The sequence below is a fragment of the Sciurus carolinensis genome, chromosome 1 (genome assembly GCF_902686445.1).
Source record: "Sciurus carolinensis chromosome 1, mSciCar1.2, whole genome shotgun sequence".
NCBI classification, from domain to species: Eukaryota; Metazoa; Chordata; class Mammalia; order Rodentia; family Sciuridae; genus Sciurus; species Sciurus carolinensis.
In genome coordinates this window covers 47,594,487-47,621,466 of record NC_062213.1, presented here as the reverse complement: position 1 = coordinate 47,621,466, position 26,980 = coordinate 47,594,487, and the positions used below count along the sequence as shown (strand labels likewise).

Below are 26,980 nucleotides of genomic sequence, written 5' to 3'. Positions count from 1 at the left end.
TCAAGCTCACAATTGGTAATAAATACTGTATAATACAAGAGGAAGACAACTTAGAATTCATTTATCCTTTCTTTTGTAGATTATATAAATAAAACTCAGAGTAGTGAAATAACTTACCAAATATTATATCTAGTTAACAGACAAAATCAAAGTCCAGTCTTCTGCTGGCCAGCCCAGATGCCCAGCAGGCTTCACTGGGAGACAAATTTGCCTGGGGAGATTTAGAACTCCACAAAGATTTTATATAACAATGTAATGCTAGCACATTCCAAACACATATTATATAACATGGCTAAACACATCTCTTTTATAATGAGCTAAATGTTATTGAAGAGGCCACTTTAGTTCAGCAAATATCTATTTGATTATTCAGTAGTGTTAGACAGTTTTAGACACATCAGTTAGTGAACAAAATGGAAAAACCCTATCTTATTGGTTTGCATTCTAGTGGGTGTGAATAAAAGTAGGCAAAAGTGGTAAGTGCTAGTGATAAAATTAGGCAAAGTAAGTTAGATTGGAGGTGCCATTTCGAAACGGTACAGTCTAAACTTTTCAACAGGTGATCAAGGTCAGCCTCATTCAAGAGGTGAGGGAGTTAGCCACTTTGTATAGTGGGAAATACTCCAAGCAGAAGGAACAGGTAGTACAAAATCTCAAGCAAGAGAACTTGCTTGGCATGTTTGAAGAACATGTTAGAAAGGGAGGAAAACTGAGAATACCAACAGGTGAGATCAGAACACAAATTAGGGTGTGTGTGTGCAGGGGGACTTTTACCATTGAATTAATATTATTAATGAAATAAAAATCATACATTTTATGTGTATGCCATAACTATGTATTAGAACATCAAAGAAGTGATTGTATTTTTTTCAGATGTTTAGCAATATTACAACTGTCAGAAGGAAAATGTTTGTCAAAGTGTTTTGACACTATTTGTTTTGCCAATTCAATCAATTGTGCAGAAATTACATATAGACTACATATTAATGATTCGAGAGCTCATTTGGAGGTTCTAGCAGGGGAGCACAGCTACTCTTGTACCCTTGACAGAAAAACAGTCTTCGTCTAATTGGGAAGGTCATCCTCTTTCACTGACAGAGCAGCTTAGGGAGGGACGCACATGGAGCAGAGAGGGAGGAAGGGGACACCCACCTAACCAGCCAGATCAACCGAATCAACACTGGAGATCAATGGGGTAACAGATGCCACAGCCAGATTGCTGTCACATCCCAATGATTTGAATCATGGGCCTAAGGTCCCTTCCTTGGAGACTTCTTAGCCTACTTGGTAGTAGTGGCGGGAATGGGGAGGGGAGGAGGAGTCTGGGTTGCTTTTTTTGTTTGTTTGTTTGCAGTACTGGGGGATTGAACAGAGCACCTTAAGCATGCTAGGCAAATGCTCTACTATTGAGCTATTCCCCAACCCAGGATTGATGTTATTTTTCCCCTGTTGGTTATGTTGACTTTCAAAAATTGTTAAATGTTTATTTGTTCTTTTTAGTTATACATGACAGTAGAATCCATTTTGATATATACTTATATAAGCTTGGAATATATCTTATTCTAATTAGGATCCCAGTCTCATGGATGTACATGATGGTGAGATTCACTGTGGTGTATTCAAAGGAAAGTTATGTCAGGTTCATTCCATTGTCTTTCCCATTTCCATCTCCCCTCCCTTCCCTTCATTCCCCTTTGTCTAATTCACTGAACTAGTCTTCCCTCTTCCCTTGTTCTGTGTTAGCATCCACACATCAGAGAGAACATTCAACCTTTGGTTTTTTGAGATTGGCTTATTTCACTTAGCATGACAGTTTCCAGATCCATTCATTTACCAGCGAATGTCATAATTTCATTCTTCTTTATGACCTAACAACCTTCCATTATGTATATATACCACAATTTCTTTATCCATTCATCTGTTGAAGGGCATCTAGGTTGGTTTCATAGCTTAACTATTGTGAATTTGTGCTGCTATAAACATTGATGTGGCTGCATCACTGTAATATGCTGATTTTAACTCCTTTGGGTATAGACCAAAGAATGGGATAACTGGGTCAAATGGTGGTTCCATGCCTAGGTTTTTGAGGAATCTCCACACTGCTTTCCAGAGGGATTGCATTAATTTGCAGTTCTACCAACAATGTATAAGTATACCCCATACACTTAAGCATTGATGCTTTTTAAAATAGCTTGCTGGTGATTCTAATATTCAGCCCTGGTTGAGAACTACTATTCTGGTATATGTAAAAAAGAGATTTTGTTTTCTTATTCCTGTTTTCAAGTAATCTGCTTAAAGTGCTCCTCCAGTACTGTCACTATCTGGAACCCCCAAATCACAAATTCCCTCCACAAAAATCCTGGGACCTCTGCCACCCACCCCAGGGGAATAAAAAGGTAGGACAAGCCAAATTTCTCCTTTACTGCCCCCTTTGTGAGATCCCCACACCAACAAACAAGACTTTGTCTAAGGACTGTAAACTTTAAGTTTGAGAGGAAAAATGGAAGAGAGCAAAGAGTAACAACATAGTTGGCATCAATCGCCTAGTAAACAATTTTAAGAACAAAGCTATCTAATATTCAATTTGAAAATTTCCATTGTGATAGAAATATCCTCCTCCAAATTTTCAGTAAAGTCCACTTCATTTATGTGTGCCTGATATACATATTTTTATATGAATGAACAAATTCAAGTGGGCTCAATGCAAAAAGCAGCAGATCTCCAACCAATTCTATTCATATCTTGGGAATTGTTTCCAAGAAACAATCACATCTCACTAGTTTTAGTTCCTTTCTATCTGTAATTATGCTTATAATACTCTTTTTTATTTAGCTTTTAATTTTTTACAGATTGCATTTTGATTCATTGAACACAAATGGGGTACATAATTTCGTTTCTATGGTTGTACACAATGTAGATTCACACCATTCGTGTAATCATACATGTACATAGGGTAATGATGTCTGTCTCATTCCACCATTTTTCATACCCCCTCCCTCTCATTTTCTTCTACATATTCTAAAGTTTCCCCATTCATCTCTCACTTCCCACCCCCATTATATATCATTCTCCACTTATCAGGGAAAACATTCAGCCTTTGGTTTTTTGGGCTTGGCTTATTTCACTTAGCATGATATTCTCCAATTCCATCCATTTATTTGCAAATGCCATAATATTATTCTTCTTTATGGCTGAATAGTATTCCATTGTGTATATATACCATAGTTTCTTTATCCATTCATCTGTTGAAGGGCATCTAGGTTGGTTCCACAATCTAGCTATTGTGAACTGAGCTGCTATAAACATTGATGTGGCTGTGTTACTGTACTTTTCTTGATGAGTCAGTGTTAGATCTCATATACTCAGTTCTTATCATGATGAGGATTTTGTTTTTTGTGGTGCTGGGGATTGAACCCAGGGCCCTGTACATGCAAGGCAAGCACTCTACCAACTGAGTTATATCCCCAGCCCATGATGAGGTTTTAACTACATTAAATCACCCCAAATTTTCCCTACCTGCAATACCTAATAAATTGTCACTGTTGTTAGTTTTTCCATTATATTTGATTTTAAATACTATACTTAAAAACACATTTCTTATTTCAACTATAAGCAGTATCTCTTCACTTTGTCAGTTAAGAATTTTATATTTCATAACCTTTCTTTCTTTTGTTCTGTTTTATATTACCATACTTAACATTTCAACTGGTTCTATAACCATAGTTAAGTGATTTTTTGTCTACAGGTGGACTATAAATTTGAATATGAGTAAACAATGTTTATATCTATGTAAACATTATTCACTGCCCAGGCAAATTATATTCTATGATTATACTTTATTTGTTTGTTTTTGTCATACAAACAACCCCACACGATTTCAAATTGCCTTTTTACTTTTGTCTCAAAAGTTTCCTTTTATTTTTGTCACTTGAATAGGTTCTTCCAACATTTTCAGGATATTATCGAATCTACAAATTCCTTTTTTTTTTTTTTTCCCCTTACAGGCAATTCTTTTGTACAACCCTGTGATCTTTTAATCTGAATATGCAGGCTCCTGCTTCTCCCTGATCTTGCCTACCTTGTTTTTTTCTGAGTTAGTCCCACAGATCCCACCTGATCTAGTTTCTTGGACACTCTCCTTGTTTTGATGCTCTATATACGCAAGTAATATCTTATTTAAAAAAAAAAATCTAGGATGCAATGTTTTCTCAGTTACATTTTCTTTTTCATTCTGTTCCTATAATTTATTGATAGGTTTAACACTGATTAAATCAGCATTCAAGTTCAAATAATTCCCTTCGGAACATTCAAGTTATTACTCGTCTCCTAATACCCAGTCCTATTGATAAGTCTGTTGGCTCTCATTCCTTTATGAAGGACCTAAATGTGCTCTCTGAAAGCTTTTAGAATCTTCTCTTTATTCTTGTTATTCATAAATTTCACGATCTATCAAAATGTGTGTATATATACATGTATGTATATGCGTTTATTTTTTTCCTGCTCAGTACTCAGTAGGTTTTCTACATCTGCACTCATATCTCCCTCTAGTTCTAAAATTCTTGCTAAATAACTTTCATCCAACCACTTTCTCTAATCTCACTTTCTAGAACTTCTGATACTAAAAATCTAGATTAATTCTTATGACTTATCTCTTGTCATATGTTCTTTTTTTCTACTTCATCTTGCAGTATACAAACAGTGCCCTACTAATTAACCTTGAAAGCAATGACACAGAAAAATCTCATAACTCATGTTTATTCCTTCCATTTAGTTCAAGGCTTACCCAACATTGGCCCTACTGGTTTTACTGGGTGAGTGTTATCTGATTGTGTGTTGCTCCTACCATAAGCCAAGATCTGTTCTCAGTGTTGGGTATACAACATTTAACAAAGAAAAAAATTTCCTGACCTCCTGAACTTACTTTATAGGAGAGGGAGGCAGAATTAAAAGAAAAAAAATAGACTAAAATATTGCATGTCAGGTATATTTCTGGAGTCAGTGGCTGTAGCTATTATTTTCTTTCTTTTTTTTGAATTATATCTTGTATTTATTTTTTAAAATCTTATTCAAAATATTAAATAATACAATTTCAGATATGAAAAAAATTACTGCAATAAAACAGTTCAGGTGTATTTCCATTGTACTTCCCTTCCTCACTAGGGCAGTCAAGTGTCCAGTCAAGAGGAAGGATGGACAGTATTGCTTCTTCCATCTCTACACAAGAGCATATGACCATGACTCACCAGGCTTTGTTTAACATGTAGTAGAGGTGATGCTTTCTGAAAAGGTGTAGTGACATTTTAAGTCAAACATGGTTCAAATCACTTATTTACATTACTAATCAATTCTTGGTGTCAGAAAGACAGACTCAAATGAAATACAGGAAATAATTTCCAGTATTATTCCAGTGCTGTAAAAAATAAACAAGAAAATAGAACAAGTTCAGGAGGGAAAAAGGTCATTGTACACATATATTTTATGTATACAAACAACTTCATTCAGGTATAATTTTAATTTGAAAGACCAAGATACAGTCTTATTTAAGTGATAATGGGCCCTAAAACTTAACTCAAATTTACTACACAATAAGAACCAAAATGAACAAATTGTATAATTTTAAACTCTGCCCATTGCTTGAAACCTTTAAGGACACTGTGGTACAATTGACTGCTAACTAAAAGCAATTCTTCACTTGTTTTATATTTTACCAGTTTCTACCTATTATTTAATTCAGTAATTCAAACCAAAAAATGATATCTATATAACATTTTACCCATGTTCACAGCAAATTTCAGTCTCTTCTGCAAAATTTCTAGACATATTTAATATATTATGTAAAACTTTAGTGAGATTGAGCAGTCTTGTTATCTTAAAGTGTGTTTTAATTGCCTAAAATACTCAAAGCAGTTTTCTGGAGAGAAAAAAAGCATGTTACTTAAATGCAAAGTATTATAACATATGCCCTTGCACATTTCAGTTTGGGACCACAAAGTAATGTGTGTTTAAAAGATAGTAGCTGGGTGGCAGAGAATGAATCTAAGTCAATAGTACTATGTTAGAATTTAGTTACAAGTCTGGGATCTTTCAAAAGTAGCATTACTTCCAGAAGTAGTACAATGAATGGAAAATAATAAAAACTACCAGTGCAAATGAAGGTAATGCTTAACTCACATTTCAGACACTTGATTAAATTCAGCTCTAAAAATGTAGATTAAAAAATTATATATTCCCTGTTTGCGACATTCAATTTCTAAAGCACTAAGGCGAAAGAGATCTGCCTCTCATTTAAGTACCAACTGCATATGGCAAACATCTGCACAATATCATATAAAAAGTCAAGCAAATAAAAGTATATAATGAGCAAACTCAAATCACAGTGCTTTAAAAAATATAATCATTGGTAGTCTTCAGAGAAGGCATGGCCTCATTAACGTTCTGGTCTAGACGATGATATTCCACAGTTTTAGAACAAAGGCCATCATGCCATTTCCAGCTTTGAACTAGAAGGAAAATCTTCCTTTTGTTGTGATATATAACATAAACAATAGCAATACAGAAAGCAAAAATAATAAGATGAAAAAAGAAGTGGCTGTCTTCCTCTTCTACATTTGAGGACCGGCCCTTTAAAGATTTCACTGACTGTTTTAATTTCCATGTAACCCCTGTTTTCTTCTAAAGTCTCATCGGACTCATCATCCCTGGGGCTGGTGGTTCAGTCATAGTCTGGTTCTCCATACTCTCCATTGTCCAGAGGGTCTTTGGCTGTGGATAGAGAACTATTCAGTGTGAGAAGATCCTCCTCCTCTATGCCCGGATCTTCATTGTTATCAGCTTCCTCTTGGGACAGAGAGGTGATAGGAGAGGGATGGGGGCGCTGCAGATGCTCTTCCACTTCTCTCTGTACTGGTTGGGGAAGGGAGAGTGGTACTGATTTGGGAAATAGAAGGTTTGGTTGGGTTTTCACGTGTTAAAGCATTCATATTTGAGGTAGACACATCTGAGTTTCGTACAGTTTGGCCTGGTAGATCTGTTTGTGATACAGCACTGGACACGGCTGACGCAATCCGGAGTACGAGGACCAGTATACACGCCAGCGCTCCAGGGGTCTGGATGCCCGCCCCGGGAAGCAGGTTCGCTTGCACGGGCCCCCTCATCCTTGGACTCCACCGGGAGCCTGCGCTGTTCTATCGTTTTCTGCTATGGCAGGAAACTTTTTATTCACAGGCAACAGCTCCCTTGGTGACCTGCTCTTGCAGTGTGACAGGGAATTTTTCTTAGTTCTACCTGTTTCTTTAGTCCTCCTCTAAGTCTGCAAAGTATTAATTTAAGGATATCCTTAAATTGTATCCTGTATCCTTAAATTAGTGAGTGAATTCTATGAATTGTTTTCTGCAACTGAACAGGACTGCTACATTAGTCACAAAAAATTTTTAGTGGGAAGCTGACTTGGTATTTTTCTTTCTGTCCCCTGAGAGCAAACTGTAGAAGCAAGTCTCATCTTAAAGTCCCAAACAACTTTGTACTTACTCAGGGAAGCTTTCCTATTATTTGCCATCTATGTGGAAAATTGAATTGATGAGAGTTACAAGCAGGCAGCTAACTACAGGTATTTAGTGTACCAACAAGTATATCAACAGGACTGAGGATAAAAAATCTGAAAGACATCTGAAGTTCTCAGAGTTTCAAGTTTAATAAAGTAATTGTTTCTCCAGAGTGTTTTCTAGAACCATCTGAGTCTTACACTATTAAATTACCTTTCCTGGCATGGCCCACTGAGTGATTTGCTGAGATTGTGAACTGCAACCAGTTTATTTTAAATAGTTTACCTTAAAAGTTTTGGTTTGTTTCTTGAAAATGCAAATATATACTGTCTTGTCAGTCTGGGCTTCTATAATAAAATACCATAGACTAGGTGCCCTTTTATCCTGTATCCTTACATGGAGGAGAATGAGCTCTAGTGTTTCTTCCTCTTCTTATAAGGCACCAGTCATAACCCATTAGGGTCCCAACTTTATAGCTTCATTTAACTTTTATTGTCCCCTTTTAGGCCCCAGCTCCAAATATAGTCACTGGGGGTTGGGCTTCAATAAAAAAACTGGGGGAACACAATTCAGTCCACGGCATATATTTTCTAGAATTTTGCTTTTGGGAAACATAAAAATACTTTACAAAAATATAGATAATACAGAAAAATAACAATTATGTGGCAACTAATATAAGTCAGGCACTGTGATGCTTCATAAATGTTTTATCATTACAACTGATGATGTAAGTTCCATTATCTTCATTTACATCCTATGAGAATATGCTCTAAGATGCTAAAGTAACTTGCCCAAGATCACAAAGATAACATAGTGAAGATTCCAGTATAGAATCCTCTTGGCCACTGTAAGACAGACTATTGTGGCCATACAAAAGACTGAGTTCCTCAAATGCAAGTGATAGAGTTTTGGATTACTTATTGATCTGTACTCTCACCAACAGTATCTGATTCTATTTCCCTACCACTTCACCAAACTTAGGTTTTATACTTAAATAAGATTTCACCTACAATTTAAATTCAAAATATGAGAATTCTGATATGTCCCATTTGCCCTAAGAAAAATCCTCTACACAGTCATTGAGGTCTGGTTTCACCACAGGCCATTAACAAGTTTGAACTGTCATAGCAAGTTCACGAGATTAAATACAAACCAGAGTAAGCCTAAAACCTGACATACCTACTTTTTATTTATTGTGAAAACACTGCAAGAAAATTAAAAATGAAAACAAAGTTATAAAGGAAAAGTGAATATAATAAAGCACTTGTCCACATTCTTGGTGTTGGATAGCACTGGCATAGCTGTCAAGAATTTAGGGGCTTTAAAAGGATAATGGTATGAATATTAAACATCATGCTTTACTCTCAGAATCAACAAACTGAACGTGTCACATTGTCAGTTCAAAGAAGAGAGAAACGACTTTATAGAAACAGAACTTTTAAAATTGTCAAACATACTCTTTGATTGTATAAACCTGTTGGCAGGTTGAATCCTACGGTTCTCCTTAGGCACCACAAAACCTAAAATATCTGCAAACTGGAAGTCTGATCAAGGAAAACATCCTGCAAAACCCGAAAATTTGTTTTAAAAACTATATTTAAAAACACAAACACGCAGGGCTCATGGCGCTTGCCTGTAATCCCAGCAACTAGGGAAGCTGAACCAGGAGGATCCCAAACTGGAGGCCAGCCTCAGTGATTTAACAATACCCTTTCTCAAAATAAAAAAAAAAATAGAAAGGGCTGCGGATATAGATCAGTGGCAAAGCTATAGAGAGTTTTGCACTTCAGTGGTTCAAACCCCGGGGGGAGGGAGGATGAAACATATACACAGATTTCCCAAATAATGGGGGCTTTTCCGGAGAAGGGATGGAATGACATTTCTTTTAGTACAGTATGCAATCAATCCCTCCTAGTTGCCTCCACCTCCTGACTCTCCTCCCCGCGCCCTTTGACCAACACCAAATAGGGACACTCGCTATTCCGAATTTCTCTAACTCTAACTCGCACCACAATCACCTAGAGGGACTCAAATACGCACTCTGTCCGTCCACTTCCCCACACGACTCAGTAGGTCTGTGCAGCTCAGACTTGCGGCTGTCTGAGAGCCACTTACTTAAGAAGGGAGGCTGACCCCTTGGAGGATGGCACCTTTGGGGGTGTGGCCGGGCACCTGTGGTTTGAGCCCCCCATAAATGACCGTGATGCGGAGTCGGGCGGCAGTACCCAGGAGCTCGGGGGTCTGCATACCGGCCAGCGCGAGCAAATGTGCTAAGGCTGCGCCGGGGCGGGGAGCTCGGGCTTTCCCGGGACCTGGGCGGGATGGCGAAGGCCGCGCGGCACGCAGGGACTTCCCTCGGGCCGGGTTAGCAGCGCCTTCTCTTCCGCTCGGTCCCCGGGCCCCGTGGAGCCCTCAGACTGCGTACAGGGCGCTGGCCGAGGTCGGCGAAGAGCCTCGCCGACGCCGCGCGGTGGGCCGACTGGGCTCGGCAGGCAGCCAGCGCAGCCTCCGCTCCGTCAGGCCCGGCCCCTCGCCGCGGCCGCGGCTCCACCAATCGCAGGCCTCGCCCGCCGCGCCGCACCTGTGAGGAGGAGCCCGCGCGCCTCTGCGCCGTCGTCGCCGCGTCCCCGCCCCGCTCCGCCCCGCTCCGCCCCCACCGCGGCGCCCGGAGATCACCCGCCGCCGGCGCCCGGGTCCCCGCAGGCGAGGAGCGGAAGCCGCCACCCGGAGGCGGACTCGGCGCGACTGAGCCCGGGCAGCCGCGGCAACGGCGAGGCGCGGGGCAGGGGCGCCCGGCGGACCCCGCGACCCCGAGCGAGCGGGCGCCCCGAGCGGGCAGCCCCGCCGGGGGTGGCGGCGGCAGCGGCCGTGGCGGCCGCGCTCGGGCGCCCCTCGCGCAGCGCTCCATGCCTGTGTGGTGCTGCCGCTGCTCCCTGGCCGGTCATTTCAGGTGATTTCCCCTCCGGGGACGGGAAGGGAGCTGGAGTGGAGCGTGTTGGGGGCCTCGGTGGGGCGAGCCGAGCGGGCGGGGAGGGCGGGCAGCGCCGCGTTCGGCCGCCGCTGGGGTCCCGTCGCGTCCAGGTCCCGCCTCGGCCGCCCTGCGGACGGGCTCCCTGCGCTCGTCCTCCTTTCCTCGCCCTGGACCGCGCGGGTCACGGGGCTGCGAGACCGGCTAGGCCCGGGATGGCTCGGTTGCGGCGGGCTGGGACTTCCAAGTCACGCCAAGTTGTAGCGACGGGTTCCCGCGAAGGGCCTCCTTAAAAAATGTGTTACTTAAACAAAATCGTTGTTCGTGATCACATAAGTTACTGGGTTGACACAAGGTAGGAAACTACGTTGGAGCGTCGTGATCTGGTTATGAATAGGTTCTGACTTACGATGTTGCTCATGACAAGTCAATTTTTACATACAGCTTAGAAATTTGAAAAAGTGTGACAGTTTTACATTCAGTTATGGGGAAAGTTTTTAAGGGGTGAGAAAGATAATACATTTTAAAAATAAAAGTGAATGTGTTTTCTATGTCTAGCACAGTTGGTCAAAACTTCAGTTAAAAGGAGAACGACCAAAGACCCTAGAAATGGTTTTAATCCAGGGGCAAAACAATGTTAAACTCAGTAAAGACTTAAGTGCCTTGTTTTACTTGTATGTATGTTCCAGAATGATGGTGTGTAACGCTTATTTTGGGGGGAAGATATGAAACTCTAATCAAGAGTTGTTAATTGGGGTTCATAGAATTCAGGTGGCCTGTGAACTTTGGAAAGTATATTATTTTCACAGAAAAACTAGCATTTCCTTCAGTTAGGAATGTAAGTAATAAATCACAGTAATATTTGTGATTGACATCAATAGAAATCACAAATATTTCCCTGTCACATTAGTTGCAGATACCTGGAAATACTGTTTATGCTTAACGTTTCCTCAGAATCACAGTAATTAATATATATCACTGAAATTTTCTTTAATGCACATGTCTATCACGAATTTTTAATAACTATTTTAATGGCTTCTTTGTAAATCCTTTTAATGCTGTTATTCAGAGAAGAGGTCCTGAGGCTTTACCAAATTACAAAAGGGATATAAGTCACAGAGAAAGTTCAGGACTCCTGTTGTACTAGAAATAAGCTGGCTTGCCCAGCTCCAGTGAGTTTTGTGTGAGTCTTCAAATTCTGGGTATTTACAAAAAACTGTCTATGTAATAGATTGCTTTTTGTAACTTCAAAACAAATTGCTGTCCACCTAACAGAGTTTTGAGAGTATCAGGTACATTTTGGAGAGTTGGAGAGTTTTAGAGAACAGGTTCCTTGATGAAAACTTGTTAAATTTAAACTCCTGAGAAACTAACATCGCTTTTAGAAAATAATATCCAAAAGCCTTTTGATACCTTTTGTGCACAATTGAACTCTCAAGGCGCCAGGTTGGGATTTATATCCTTTCCTCAAATATTAGGCAGTAAACTCCATCTGCTTATCTCTGTGCATAGAAATTTGGAGTAGGGGGTAAAAACAAAAGTGTTGGATACATTTTGGTCTAAAGAGAAAGGACAAGGAGCCTGCTAGTTTGCCTTGTAAAAATGTTTTTTGCCTCTGAAATTAAAAAAAAAGGTTACCTAAATATTGTTTAGGAATGTTTCTCATGCTGTTTTTGTGCAGCTTCACTAGAAACCCATTTTTATATAGACAAACTCTATATTTTGGGATTTGTCTAATACTTGAATTGATAGGTATAGTGAAAGCACTGTCTACTAACTTTTCAGAAAATAAAACTTCATACTTCCTACTCTGGAAGATGAATATTGTGACTGCCTTGGTGACTTTAGGACTTCTTTTCATGTGTTAATATTGATTTGGTAAGATTGTGCTTCCAAAGATTATAAAAATTGAGGTAGTAAAGCCTTTTACTTTAATTACTTAAAGACATATTGCTACAATGTGGGAAAAATCTTTTTGTTATCTAAATATTTTGCCTACACCATCCTTTTAAATTTGTTTTGAAACTTGAGATTGTAATGTTGCAAAAACAAAAAAACGGGAGGCTTCTAAAATCCTCTCAATTATGTTCTGCTTTGATGCTGAAAGATTTGGTAACTTTTTGCATGTGTATAAAATGCTGTTCTTTACTGTTTTCTAAATGTGATTACATATTTTCCAATATAATTGGTGCTCCAAATAGAGAAAAAAATATTTTTATTACTCAAAATAAATTTCCAGTCTTCAAGTTTTCATAAAGTTGGAAATCTAAGTAGAAATTAACACTGTTCATAGTATATGCATATACTATAAAACATGTATATCGATACTAAATTTATAACAGGCTTTGATTTTTTTTTTAAAGAAAGAATAGTTACTAATAGGCTTTTGTTTTATTGCTACTTTATGTAAAACCAGTTAAACATATTTTCATTTTTTTTTGTTGACTCAGAATTTTTCATATCTCTGAAACCACTGTTATCAAATAGCGTGCAAGTTTATTACAGACAGTTTGCCATGCAGATTACGCCAGTGATAAGAAATCAAAACAGATTACTTATACTGTGTAAATTTAGGCAAGCTAATCTAATATATAGAAAATTTAAATAAGCTTTCTGAAAACATAGGAATAAATCTTTGTGACTAGATCAGGCAACGGTTTCTTAGATATGACACCAAAAGCATAGCAACAAAAGAATAAATTTGATTAGATCAAAATTTTGAATTTATTCAGAGGACATCATCAAGAAAGTAAAAGGACAGTTCACAGAATGGGAGAAAATGTTTCCAAACTATATATCTGAAAAGGGACTTTTGTCCAGGATATATAAATTACTTTTAAAGTGCGACAACAACAACAAAAAACAGTTAAAAATAGGCAGAGGGATTGGGCGCAGCGGTGCAGGCCTATAATCCCAGCGGCTCTGGAGGTTGAGGCAGGAGGATCTTGAGTTCAGAGCCAGCCAGCCTCAGCAAGAGTGATGTGCTAAGCAACTCAGTGAGACCCTGTCTCTAAATGAAATACAAAATAGGGCTGGGGATGTGGCTCAGTGGTTGAGTGAGTGTCCCCCAGTTCAATCCCTGCCCCCCCCCAAAAAAAAAAAAAAAAAAAAACAGGCAAAGGGTTTGAATAGATACTCTAGTGAAAATAGAGAAATGAAAAGCACCTTTTCAGGTACTTAACTTTAGTCACTAGGGAATGTAAATAATCATAATGACAACTGCTCTGGACACTGAGGGAGTATTGCAAGTTTAAGGCCAGCCTGGATAACATAGCAAGACCCAGTATATAAAAAGAAAAAAAAAAATTGCAGTTGAGATGCCACTTCACACATGGTGTAGGGTATTTAAGCTAAAAGACAATAATGCTGGCAAGTTAATATTGGAGAAATTGGAACTCTTATACGTTGGGAATGTAAAATTTGTGTAGCCACTGGAAAATAGTTTGGCAGTTCCTCAAGATGTTAAATATAGATTGAGTATATGCCCAAGTCATTGCTATATATTCTCTAGGACTATTCCTTAGAGAAATGAAAACATTTGTCCATACACAACCTTGAGTGAGTGTTCATTGAAGCATTATCCATAATAGCAGAAAAGTGGAAAAAACCTAGATGTTCAACAACTGATGAACAAACAAAATGTGGCATATCCACATAGTTGAATATTATGCAGTCTTTAAAAGAAAAAAAAAGTACTCATTCATGCTCTAACATGAGAGAACCTTGGAAACATGCTGTGGAAGAAGCCAGGCACAAAAGGCAACATGTTTTATGAGTGATCACATACATATGAAATGTCTAGAATAGGCAAATCCAGTAATTCAGAAAATAAATTAGTGCGTGCTATTGTCTAGACTTAAGGGAAAAAGAGGATTATTGCTAATGGGTGTGGTATATTTTGGGGATATACTGAAAACCAAGTATACACCCTAAGGGTGAATTATACTTCATTGAAAGTCTTTTAAAATTTCTTTTCGGTGTTTCCTCTTATTTGCCTTAATGTAAGGCTTGATCAAATAGCCTATTGTCTTATGTTTTTGAGCCTTTGAAAGCTGTTTTTCTTGATTAACAAGCCCACCAGAGGGCATTTTATTTGGTTGTCTTAACCTCTTAATTTTCTAAAAAAACTGAGAGGACAAGTCCAGTGAAATGATAGGTATTTGCTTATAAGATAGTAGTCTACATATTTAATTTATAGATGAATAAAATTGTAAGACTTGCCAGAAAAATAATTGCTTGAGACAACTTGACTTAGAATATTAAATGCCCCCAGAAGTGAGTCATGTAGAAACTGAGTTCTCTTCCTTTGAGTGAATGTGATTTGGAGTTTCATGAGTTTGTTTTATCCTTACAGCATTTGAATATTAAATATTAATTTCACAGCACTTATTTGTAGACTTAAAGTTATTATTTCCCAGGTTATTAGAGAGAGAAGCAACAGTGTTTGAGGTAGGATGTCTGGGAGATTGAAGGAGAAGTCTGCATCTCCTTAGAAAGAATCATGACCGTTACAACAGTAATATTTTTGGGCCTGGGTAGCTAAAATGACTTTGGTCAGAAGCCTCCAAAGGGAGCTGGAACTTGTCCTTTGCATATACTTTGGAGAAATATCAGGGACAGACCAAAGTATAAAACAGGTTTAGCGGAGACCCTAAGAAGCAGAAGCAGGCAAGACAGCAGATACATCTGGATCTGATCAGAGGCAATAGTTAAGAATGCTGTTGAAAGGGATGGATTAAGGATAAAAGACACTTCCTTCCAGGGGCAGTCTTGCAGTGAGGAGGGACTTCCTTTAGCAGCCATGTCCAGAGGGTTATCTGTTTTGGCAATGTAAGATGAATCCAGATATTTAGTGGTAGACATTACTTTCTTTGGTTTAAGAAAGCTCTCATTATATCTCGAGGAACTCTGCCCCATCTGAAGATAAATGGGTACCTCTGAGGGTTACACAGAAGCAGACTTTACTGTCACCATCTAATTCTTTTCATTTGCTAACCTCTTCTGGGATTAGTGGGTTGACCTTAGTCTTATGAAATAACTGATCAATCTCATATTTATTGTTTGGGGAATAATAAGCACATTCATTAGTGGGTACTCAGTTTAATACTTCTAGACCTGATAACTATTACTGACTGTATGAATATGAAAAATAATTTAGGAATTCTATTTCAAAGTAATGCACAAAATAGCACAGCATTAACCACGTTCGGGAAATACTTCTGTCTACTTATTTATTTTTATTTTTTATTATTGATGGACCTTTATTTTATTCATTTATTTATATGTGGTGCTGAGAATTGAACCCAGTGCCTCATACATGCTAGGCAAATGCTCTACCAGTGAACCCCAATCCCAGCCCTGAATACTTCCATTTATTTCGTGAATATGCCACAGTGTTGAACTTGTTTCTAGAGAGGCAATTGGGAAATAAAGATTGGAAATAACATTCAAATCTTATTTTAATATTTTCTTGATAATAAAAGTGTATAAGCCTCTTTTACCAAATACCCAATTTGTAATATTTAACTTTTCCTTAAAACATCTATGACTATATTTTAATGCATTCACCTTTTTAATTAATGAGAAAAGTAGAAAACTAGTCTTCCTAGGATTTCTCAGAATTATAAAATCCTTAATGCTGTGTCTTTGATCATTAAAGAGAACTTCTTGAAGAAGCTTGCCTACAAATAAACAGCTACTTAGAACTTTTGACCTTCAAAGTGGTATAGATTGATATATAGCTAAACTACCTAATTTCAAAGCATTGTGGAAGTATTAAGTATTTTATGTCTTAAACAAAATATGAATTAAAAGTGACTTTTGTATCAAGGCTATATTGACTCTCTCTCTTTTTAAAGAAATTACAGTGACACTGAAACTGAAGGAGAGATTTTTAATTCCTTAGTGCAATATTTTGGTGATAATCTGGGGCAAAAAGTTAAAGCGATGCCATTGGTTGAAGAAACTTCTTTACTCGAAGATTCGTCAGTGACTTTGCCTGTAGTAATAATAGGTAAGTTGTTGCATTCTGTTGTTAAATTATTATTGTTGACCCTACTGCTTTCATAAATCTGCAATAAGTCAGGGCCAAATTCTTAGGATTGTATTTAAAAGTAGTCTTATTTCAAAATATCTAGTACAAAGGATTTTCATTGTCCTCAACACAAATAAATGATATATATGTATGGTGATAGATATGCCAGTTACCCTGAGTTGATCATTATACATTGTATATATGTATTGAAATGCCACAGTATCCCATAAATATGTACAGTTACTATGTGTGAATTTGAAATAATTTTTAAAAATAGTTTTTAAGGAGAATCTGTAGAGGGAAAGATAATAAAGAAATTAGTTATAATAAAGGAATTAGTTATATTCTGAAGTTGTTTGAGGTGTTAAAAAAAACTAATAATCAAATCTTTGGAGGGAGTGTGATGTTAGTGGCTATGTTAGAATGCAGTACCATTTCACTGGAGAACAGATAATAAGAATGCTTTTAACTATGATAGTGTCATTGAAATGATAATAACCAATATTAGAGCTCTGAAGTGAGCATTCTGTGTATATTATTAGATTATACCTTATAGCTTTATTGCCCTCTGATATTCACAAGGGACACATATAGGGAGAGACTCAAATTGAGTGATTTATCCAAGTTAGTAACTAGTCTTCAATTCAACATTATAGTACTCTGTTGTGATATTTATAATTTCCTTAACCATAACTTTCCTATTGTGTATCCTTTGTACCACCTTAGCAGATAGGCATATAAGATATTAAAAATTAAAGTATTAGTAAAACAGTTAAGAATCACAAAACTTTTTATAATTGCATGCAGTCATTTTTTTTTTTTTTTTTTTTCGGTGCTGGGGATTGAACTTAGGGCCTTGTGCATGCAAGGCAAGGCAAGCACTCTACCAGCTAAGCTGTATCTCCAGTCCATATGCAGTTATCTTTCATGTATGTTTTTCATCAAACTCAAGTAAGACAGTTACTATAGTGTGAAGACAAGCCAAAAGAGAGAATTATGGAACATGTGTATCTTGGTGGCATACAACTTCCTGAGTTTCTTTGATACCTTAGTTCAAAGTTAGTAGGAAGAGAATTAAAGTTACATTCTCTGTTTAACACGTGGATATGGTGGGAAGGAAGGGAGAGAGAGGGGCAGGAAAACAAGATTGTTCTTCCATATGGATTGTTCTCCTGTAGGAAATACGACAGATGACAGTTTTTGCAATAGTTCTTATCCAAGATAGATCTCAGGGGCCATATCCTATATCTCATTTTTATCCCTTTTATGTCCAATTCTGATTTTTCATCCAGGATGACAAAGGACTCTGTCTCTTTCAGAAAATGTATGCACCTGTCCACCCCACTTCTCCCCAATCTATCCCTGTTTTGCCTTATCTAACCCATGAGTCGCTTACACTAGTGAACATAGGACCATTATTATTTGGAGTAGCAACACCTGAGCATAGGTTAAGACCTGATTTCCTTAATATGTGTAAGGTTTTTCAGTTGCTGTTGTAATTGACCACAAACATGGGACTTAAAACAACATAAATGTATTATCTTATTCTTTGCTATGTCAGAAGTTCAGAGCTGATCTTGTCTAAAATTAAGGTGTCAGCAGGGTTTTGTTAACTTTTTGAAGGCTGCAGGGCAGAATCAGTCTCCCTGCCTTTTCCAGTTTAGAGAGGCTGGTCACATTACTTGCTTTTAGTTCCCTCTTGCATCTTCAAAGCCAGTTTGCTTCTTAATCTTTCATAGTCATGTCTCTCTCCCACCACAGCTGAAAAAGGTTCTCTGTTTTTAAGGACTCAGTATGATTGTATTGGGCCTACCTACTTGATCTAGGCTACTCTCCATCACAGGGTCCTTAATTAAAAACAGCATTCTTTGGCTAAGAACATTCAAAAGTTTTGGGAGTTGGATACTGAGACATCCTTTGGGGATGAGGTTGTATTCTTCCTATCACACTGTTTCTCTGAATTGCCTTCTTGTTTTCTTTGCCTATTTTCTCTTGAATGTTGTACCTTTCCGTTTCAAGGAATTTTAGCAACTTCTTCTATTGGTTAGTTATTTTAATTAATAGACTTTTTATTAAAACATTTTAGGTTACAAAAAAATTGAGCAGAAAATCGAGTTCTCATATTCTCCTCCTCTCTTTGCCTTATTTTCTCCTATTATTAAAATTAGCATCTTGCATTGGTGTTGTTTGTTTTAGTCAGCTTTTTCCATGCTGTGGCTAAATGACCCAACCAGCACAACTGTAGAGGAGGAAGAGTTGATTTGGAGGCCTATGGTTTAAGAGGTCTTAGTCTATAGAAGGCTGACTCCATTTCTCAGGGCTGGAGGTGAGGCAGGACATCATGGCAGAAGAGTGTGGTAGAGGAAGCAGCTCACGTGGTGATTAGGAAACACAGAGAGAGACTCCACTGGCCAGTTACAAATATACACCCCCAAGCCATGTCCCAATTTCCACCTCCTCTAGCCACACCCGACCACTTCAGTTACCACTCACTTAATCTTATCAGGGGATTGATTCACTGATTCAGTTAAGACTCTTACAACCTAATCATTTCTCTGAACCTTCTTGCATTGTCTTATACGTGAGATTTTGGGAGATACAACATCTAAACCATAACATTGATGAATCAGTTTTGGTACATTATTATTAACTAAAGTGTCTAATTTACATCAGAGTTCACTCTGATAAGTAGTTCCTTGGGTTTTGCAGAAAGTATAATGTCATATATCTCCCATTACAGTATCATACAGTATGTTTTTACTGCCCTAAAAATCTATGCTCCACTTATTCAGTTCCCAATCACTGGAAACCATTGATCTTTCTACAGTCTTACAGTTTTACCTTTTCTAGAATGTACGTAGTTAGAATCATAGAGTATGTAACCTCTTCTGTATTCTTTCACTTAGCACTACATATTTATGGTTCCTCCATGTCTTTTTGTGGCTTGATAGCCTGCTTTTTTTAAATTACCAAAGAATGTTTTGTTATATAGGATACCACAATTTATCTGTTCACCTTTTGAAGGATATCTTGTTTGTTTCCAAATTTTGACAATTATGAATAAAGTAACATTTATATACAGGTATTTGCATATACATAAGTTTTCAGCTCATTAGGGCAAATACTTAGCAGTATGATTGCTAAGTCCTATGTTAAGACTGTGGTTAGCTTTTTAAGAAATTGACAAATTGTCTTCCTATGTGGCTATATAATTTTGCATTCCCAGGAGCAATAAATGAGAGTTCTGTTAATCCACATCTTTGTCAAGCATTTTTGTGGTCTGTGTTTTGCTTTTTAGCCATTCTATTAGGTGTGTAGTGATATGTTGTTGTTTTAATTTTTAATTCCATAATCATGTATGGTATTTAGCATCTTTTCATATTTACCATCCATGTATTGCTTTTAGTAAAACATCTGATTGACTCTGCCTCCTTTTAAATTGGGTCTTTTTTTGGGGGTTGGGGAAGGTAAATTGTTAGCTTTGAGTTTTAAAAGTTCTCTGTATATTTTAGATACAAGTCCTTTATCACATGTGCTTTCCAAATATTTTCTCCTAGTCTGTGACTTATCTTTTTTTTTCTCTTGGTAGTATCTTTTTTTTTTAATTAAAAAAAATTTTCATACATGTATATAGGGTAATAATGTCTGTCTCAATTTACCATCCTTCCCATCCCCACTCCCATCCCTCCCCTCACTCCCCTGTGTATAATCCAGAGTTCCTTCATTCTTCCCTACCTACCCCCCATTATGGATCAGTATCCACTTATCAGAGAAAACATCCAGCCTTTGGTTTTTTGGGATTGGCTTATTTAACTTAGCATGGTATTCTCCAGCTCCATCCATTTACCTGCAAATGCCATAATTTCATTCTTCAAGGCTGAATAATATTCCATTGTATATATGTACCACATTTTCTTTATCCATTCATCTGTTGAAGGGCATCTAGGTTGGTTCCCTAGTTTTGCTATTGTGAATTGAGCTGCTGTAAACATTGATGTGGCTGCATCTCTGTAGTATGCTGATTTTAAGTCCTTTGGGTATAGGCTGAGGAGTGGGATAGCTGGGTGAAATGGTGGTTCCATTCCAAGTTTTATTAGGAATCTCCATACCGCTTTCCAAAGTGCTTGCACCAATCTTAGCAGTGTCTTTTGCAGAGCAGGAGTTTTAAATTTAAATTTTATCTTTTGTGGATCTGACTTTTGGTGTTATACCTAAAACCGCATTACCAAATCCAAGGTCATCTAGAATTTCTTCTAAGTTGTCTTCTGGAAGTTTTATGGTTTTGTATTTCACACGTAGGTCTAATGTTCATTTTGAAATAATTTTTGTGAAAGATATAAGGTTGGTACCTAGATTTTTATTTTTGCACAAGAATGTTCAGTTGTTACAGCACCATTTGTTGAAATAACTGTGCTTTCTCCATTGGATTACCTTTGTGCGGTTGTCAAAGATCATTGACTATGTTTGTGTGGGTTTATATTTGGGCTCTCTGCTCTGTAACTTTGACATATTTATCTGTTTCACCAGTTTTATACTGTTATAAAACATTAACATTGTAGCATTACAGTAACACTTTAAGATGAATAATAATATCAGTCCTTTTACTTTGTTGTTTTTCGGTATTGAGTTGTCTCTTCTGGGTCTTTGCCTTTATATATAAATTTTAGAATCAGTTTTCTGAAATCCATATAGTATCTTCCTGGGATTTTTTTTTTTTTTTTAATTGGGTTTGCATTGAATCAAGTTGAGGACAACTGACATCTTAACAATATCAAGTCTTCCTGTCCTTGAACATGGAATATCTTTTCTACTTAGGTAACTGTTCTTTGACTTCTTTCATTAGAATTTTGCTCTTTTCCTCATGCACATCTTATATGTATTTCATTAGATGTATACCTATGTATACCTAATTATTTCTCCCCATTTTGGTGTAAATGTAAATGGTATTGTGTTTTTATTTTCAAATTACAGTTGTTCATTGCTGGTATATTGGAGAACAGTTGACTTTTGCATATTGACCTGCATTCTTTAATCTTACTATAATTGTTAATTTCAGAAGTTTTTTTTTCTTTCTTTTTTTAATCAATTCTTTGGAATTTTCTACATAAATGTCATGTAATTGGCAAAAATGGATTTTTTTCTTCCCCCTCAGTCTGTGTATCTTTTATTTCCTTTCTTTCTCTTACTGTATTAGCTAGGACTTATGTTATGGTGTTGAGTAAGAGTGGTGAGAAGGAGCATCCTTGTCTTGTTCCTGATCTTAGAAGGGTCATATCTAGTTTCTTACCATTAAGCTTGATGTTAGCTAAGGTATTTTTGTTTGTTTGATGTGTGGTACTGAGGATTGAAACCGTAGCCTCGTGTGCTAGGCAAGTGCTGTACAGCAATAGCCTTTTTTGTTTTTTATTTTAAGATGGAGTCTCAATAAGTTAATCAGACTGGCTACAAACTTGTAGTCCTCCTGCCTCAGCCTTTGAGTACCAGGGACTATAGGCTTGTGCCACCATGCCCAGTTTGTAACTTTATTATAGCTGCTCTTTATCTTGAGGAAGTTCTTTTATTTTTTTTAATCATGAACAGATGTTTGATTTTGTCAAATGCTTCTCTTGCGTGTGTTGATATTAGCATATGATTTTTCTCCTTTAGATTTTTTTCTTTTTACTTGTTTGTTTTGTTTATGTGAGTCTAGGATATTAGATTTTTGCCTCCTATTTGTTTTTAATTTTTTTTCCTTTTTTTATTTTTATTTATTTTTATTGTAAACAAATGGGATACATGTTATTTCTGTTTGTACATGGAGTAACAGCATACCATTTGCATAATTATACATTTACATAGGGTAATGATGTTTGATTCATTCTGTTATTCCCCCCCCACACCCCTCCCACCCCTCTTTTCCCTCTGTACAGTCCCTCCTTCCTCCATTCTTGCCCCCCTCCCATCCCCCATTAGGTGTCATCATCCGCTTATTAGTGAGATCATTCGCCTTTTGGATTTTTGAGATTGGCTTATCTCACTTAGCATAATATTCTCCAATTTTATCCATTTTCCTGCAAATGGCATAATTTTATTATTCTTTATAGCTGAGTAATATTCTATTGTATATATATACCACAGTTTCTTTATCCATTCATCAATTGAAGAACATCTAGGTTGGTTCCACAGTCTGGCTATTGTGAATTGAGCAGCTATGAACATTAATGTGGCTGTATCTCTGTAGTATGCTGATTTTAAGTCCTTTGGGTATAGGCCGAGGAGTGGGAGAGCTGGGTCAAATGGTGAGTCCATTCCAAGTTTTCTAAGGAATATCCACACTGCTTTCCAGAGTGGCTGCACTAATTTGCAGCCCCACCAGCAATGTATGAGTATACCTTTTTCCCCACATCCTCTCCAACACCTATTGTTGATTGTATTCTTGATAACCGCCATTCTAATTGGGGTGAGATGGAATCTAAGTGCAGTTTTGATTTGCATTTCTCTTATTACTAAATAAAGATGGTGAATATTTTTTCATATGTTTGTTTATTGTTTGTAGATCTTCTTCTGTGAAGTGTCTGTTCATATCCGTAGCCCATTTGTTGATTGGGTTATTTGTATTCTTGGTGTAGAGTTTTTTGAGTTCTTTATATATTCTGGAAATTAGTGCTCTATCTGAAGTATGAGTGGCAAAGATATTCTCCCAATCTGTAGGCTCTCTCTTCGCATTGCTAATAGTTTCCTTTGCTGAGAGAAAGCCATTTAGTTTGAATCTATCCCAGTTATTGATTCTTGCTTTTTTCTTGTGCTATGGGAGTCCTGTTAAGGAAGTCTGATCCTAAGCCGACATGTTGAAGATTTGGACCTACTTTTTCTTCTATAAGATGCAGGGTCTCTGGTCTGATTGCAAGGTCCTTGATCCATTGTGAGTTGATTTTTGTGCAGGGTGAGAGATAGGGGTTTAGTTTCATTCTGTTGCATATGGACTTCCAGTTTTCCCAGCACCATTTGTTGAAGAGGCTATCTTTTCTCCATTGCATATTTTTGGCACCCTTGTCTAGTATGAGAAAATTTGTTTTTAATTTTTATCAAGTCAAATGGTTTATTTTTCTCTCTTTTGGGTTTTCTGTCATGCTTAAAGCTTTTCCATGCTAGCATTATATGTAGAAATACTACCTTTTTCTAGTTTTTTTTAATGGTTTTTTACTTTTTTTGTTTGTGTCTTTAAGCATAGTTTATTTTATTTGAGCAATAGACAAGAAAAATGATTTTTTTTTTCACCCTGATGGCCGGTAGTTTTCTCTGTTGGATTACAGTTATGATAGAGATTTTAAAAAGAGTGACAGCCAGCCCAGCCTAAAAGAACTAAATGAATGAAAGTAGTTCAGTGGGTTCATCAAGAAATCCAGTTTGGCTTTAGTTAAAACATATGTGCCTATAGAAAAACTTTATTAAATTGCTGGGAATGGCAAGATGGTTGTGATCAGAGTGTGGAAAACACTGGATAGTCAGAAACAAGCAGTTCTGCTTTTAGAATAGAGGAGTAACATAAGGACTGTGTGTTACCAAAACTCACATGGATGCAGTATGTCAAGTGGAGTGGGTGAATCTTAAGAAGGAGAAACAGAAGACTTTATTACTCTCTGTGAAAGTACAGGAATAATAATAGCAAAGACAGATGATGGGATATAGGTGGCAAAATAGGTTTTGAATCAGAATTTGATTAATTCAGGTTTTTGCTGGTACCACATTTTGAGATGGGTGATGGAGTTTAAAGGAAAGGGCACCTAAATGAAGGGACTTTTGTTTGCTTTTGAACACATTGTGTTTGTTATTAGTAGGAATCAGTTGGAGTGAGGAAGTAGCATATGGAAATGTGGGATATATTTTGGGGGAAAAAGTCCATGAAAAGAACTAATTTAAAGAACTGAAATCTTCAGTAGATGAGATTCCCAAAAGAAAATAGGAGAGAAGCAAAGGTCAGAATCTTTGAGACATCTTGTCTTGTGAGACATTTTAAAGAAATTAGAGAAGAAAGAATAAGTGAGGGAGAAGAGCCATCTTGGAAATAGGAGAAAAGCCAATAACAAGATTATTAACTTACCCCTTTCTACTTTTTTAACAATAGGAAATGGACCCTCAGGAATATGCCTTTCTTATATGTTATCAGGCTACAGACCATATTTATCATCAGAAGCAATACATCCAAATACAATTTTACATAGTAAATTAGAAGAAGCAAGACATCTTTCCATTGTTGATCAGGTATTGTTTATTATGTCAATTTAAAAAAAAATTTTTATGCTGACACAAGATTATTTATGTAAATATTGTTTCTTAGTTAAAAATCCTTTATTCTAAATAAAACTGTCATTTTTATTTTAGATTCATAAATATATTCTGCTAAGTTATGTCTACTTATATTTACTTATTTTCTGAATTTCCCAAATTGTATCTTGGTGGAATTTTAATAGGTGCTATGTTCACATAAGTTTGGGAAGTGCTTCTTTTTATTGTGTGAGCATAACAGTTGATACTTGCATTCAAAAGCCATCTTCAACTTTCACAGTGTAAGGATCTGGTTAGCTTTGTTGAACCTAAATTTAAGATCTCAAGGAACGTCAGTATTCTATAACCCACTATCTGGGAAATGCTGAATTAGAGTAATGACTTTTACTGTTATCATGGTCATTGTGATTTTTTTTTTCACTCTATCTTTTTTTTTTTTCATTCAGGACTTAGAATACTTGTCTGAGGGCCTTGAGGGCCGATCATCCAATCCAGTTGCAGTACTTTTTGACACACTTCTTCATCCAGATGCTGACTTTGGGTATGATTATCCATCCATTTTGCATTGGAAATTAGAACAGCATCACTATATCCCTCACTTAGTTCTTGGTAAAGGTCCACCTGGTGGGGCGTGGCATGTGAGTATATTTTTTCTTAGCCTTTTAAGTGTGCATGAATTATTATATATTGACTTGATGAAAAATCAAGTTGATTCATAAGCATTATAATACTCTTATGTATGTTTACTGCATTTTTATCTGAGAAGAATTTTAATGCTGTTCTGTTTAAATATCATTTAATTACCTGTAGTAGTTAAGGTCAAATTTTATTTATTATTAATACAATCTTAGCATTAGCATTTTTCTATAGTATCTTACAAGAATTATAAAATTCATTCATTTTCAAGTTGACAACATCTCACATCTTATTTCAAAACCAGTATCCATTATTTCCAGACATTTTCAAGATAAAAATGAAAAATTTACTGTAAAAGAAGTTGGGACTGGAGTTGTGGCTCAGTGGTAGAGCACTTGCCTGGCATATGTGAGGCCCTGGGTTCAATACTTAGTACCACATATAAATGAATAAAATTAAGAAAGATCCATTGATAACTAAAAAATATTTTTAAAAAAGTTTGCCCAGTTGCTATAACAAAAAGCATAAATTGGTTGGCTTGAACAATAGGTATTTAATTCTCACAGTTCTGGAAGCAGCATAGTCCAAGTTTAAGAGACTGGCTAATTTGGATCCACGTAAGGGTTGTCTTCTTTGTTTTCAAGCAGCCACCTACATTCTTACTGTGCCCTCACCTGTGCAGAGAATAGTCTCTTCCTATAAAGCCATCAATCCCATTTGAAGGGACCTACCTTCATGACCTCACCTAACCCTCAGTTCCCAAAGGCCCCATCTCTATATGATGTCACATGGAAGATTAGGACTTCACCATAAGAATTTGGGGTAGGGGGATAGTTTTAGTCCATAGCAGAGGTTAAAGCAGAGAACCAATAAACTGAAGATTCATCCAGTGCATTTTATTAGGAGGGGGCCATTTATTCTTTATTCTTGCACCCTTAGTAGTTAATACAGTGTCTAGAATTCAAAATGTAATGAATGTTCATATGTTATACAAATAAATGTTAAATAATTTGTTGTGTTATGAAATAGACTTTATAAGAACTTTAGCATGTTAAATAACCAAATACAATTTAATTTAATACAAACTTCAGTTGACTATTCCTGTATTAGTACAATGTTACACATCTAAAAAGTGGCTTACATTTGTTAAGTGACTATTTCTGGGTATTGGAATATTCCTAGATAATATATATGACTAATACCTTTTAAAAATCTTAGTTTTTTTTTTACGGTAATATGTAGCAGCTGTCCAATTATCTGTACCTTTTAGCTTAAGATTTTTTTTTTTTTACTTTTTAATATTAACTTCATTTAAGAATTGATTTACAATAAGCTGCATTTATTTAGTGTATAATCTCATGAGCTATAACAAATGTCTGTAACTGTGAAACCACTAATACAAGATAAGAAAGACTTCCGTTACTTGAAAAGCTGTGTTTGTATTTGCTCTGTGAACTAGTACTCTCTTTTTTATGTGGTTGATATTAGGGATTGAACCCAGCCTTTACACATGCTAAGCATACATTCTACCTCTGA

General features: G+C 36.8%; 1 protein-coding gene and 1 pseudogene across 1 annotated transcript in view; one reads left to right on the top strand and one right to left on the bottom strand.

Annotated features, from left to right (window-relative positions):
- Positions 1-3,967: 3,967 nt before the first annotated feature.
- On the bottom strand, positions 3,968-10,048 carry LOC124967903 (keratinocyte-associated transmembrane protein 2-like; annotated as a pseudogene).
- A 142-nt stretch (positions 10,049-10,190) lies between these two features.
- Osgin2 (oxidative stress induced growth inhibitor family member 2) overlaps positions 10,191-26,980 on the top strand; it is a 31,985-nt gene continuing 15,195 nt past the window's right edge. Inside the window, exons 1-4 of the mRNA XM_047559274.1 lie at positions 10,191-10,491; positions 16,368-16,522; positions 24,648-24,784; positions 25,255-25,446. Coding sequence (XP_047415230.1) covers positions 10,448-10,491; positions 16,368-16,522; positions 24,648-24,784; positions 25,255-25,446 — 528 coding nt within the window. The 5' untranslated portion in view covers positions 10,191-10,447. The remainder of the gene's footprint in view (positions 10,492-16,367; positions 16,523-24,647; positions 24,785-25,254; positions 25,447-26,980) is intronic.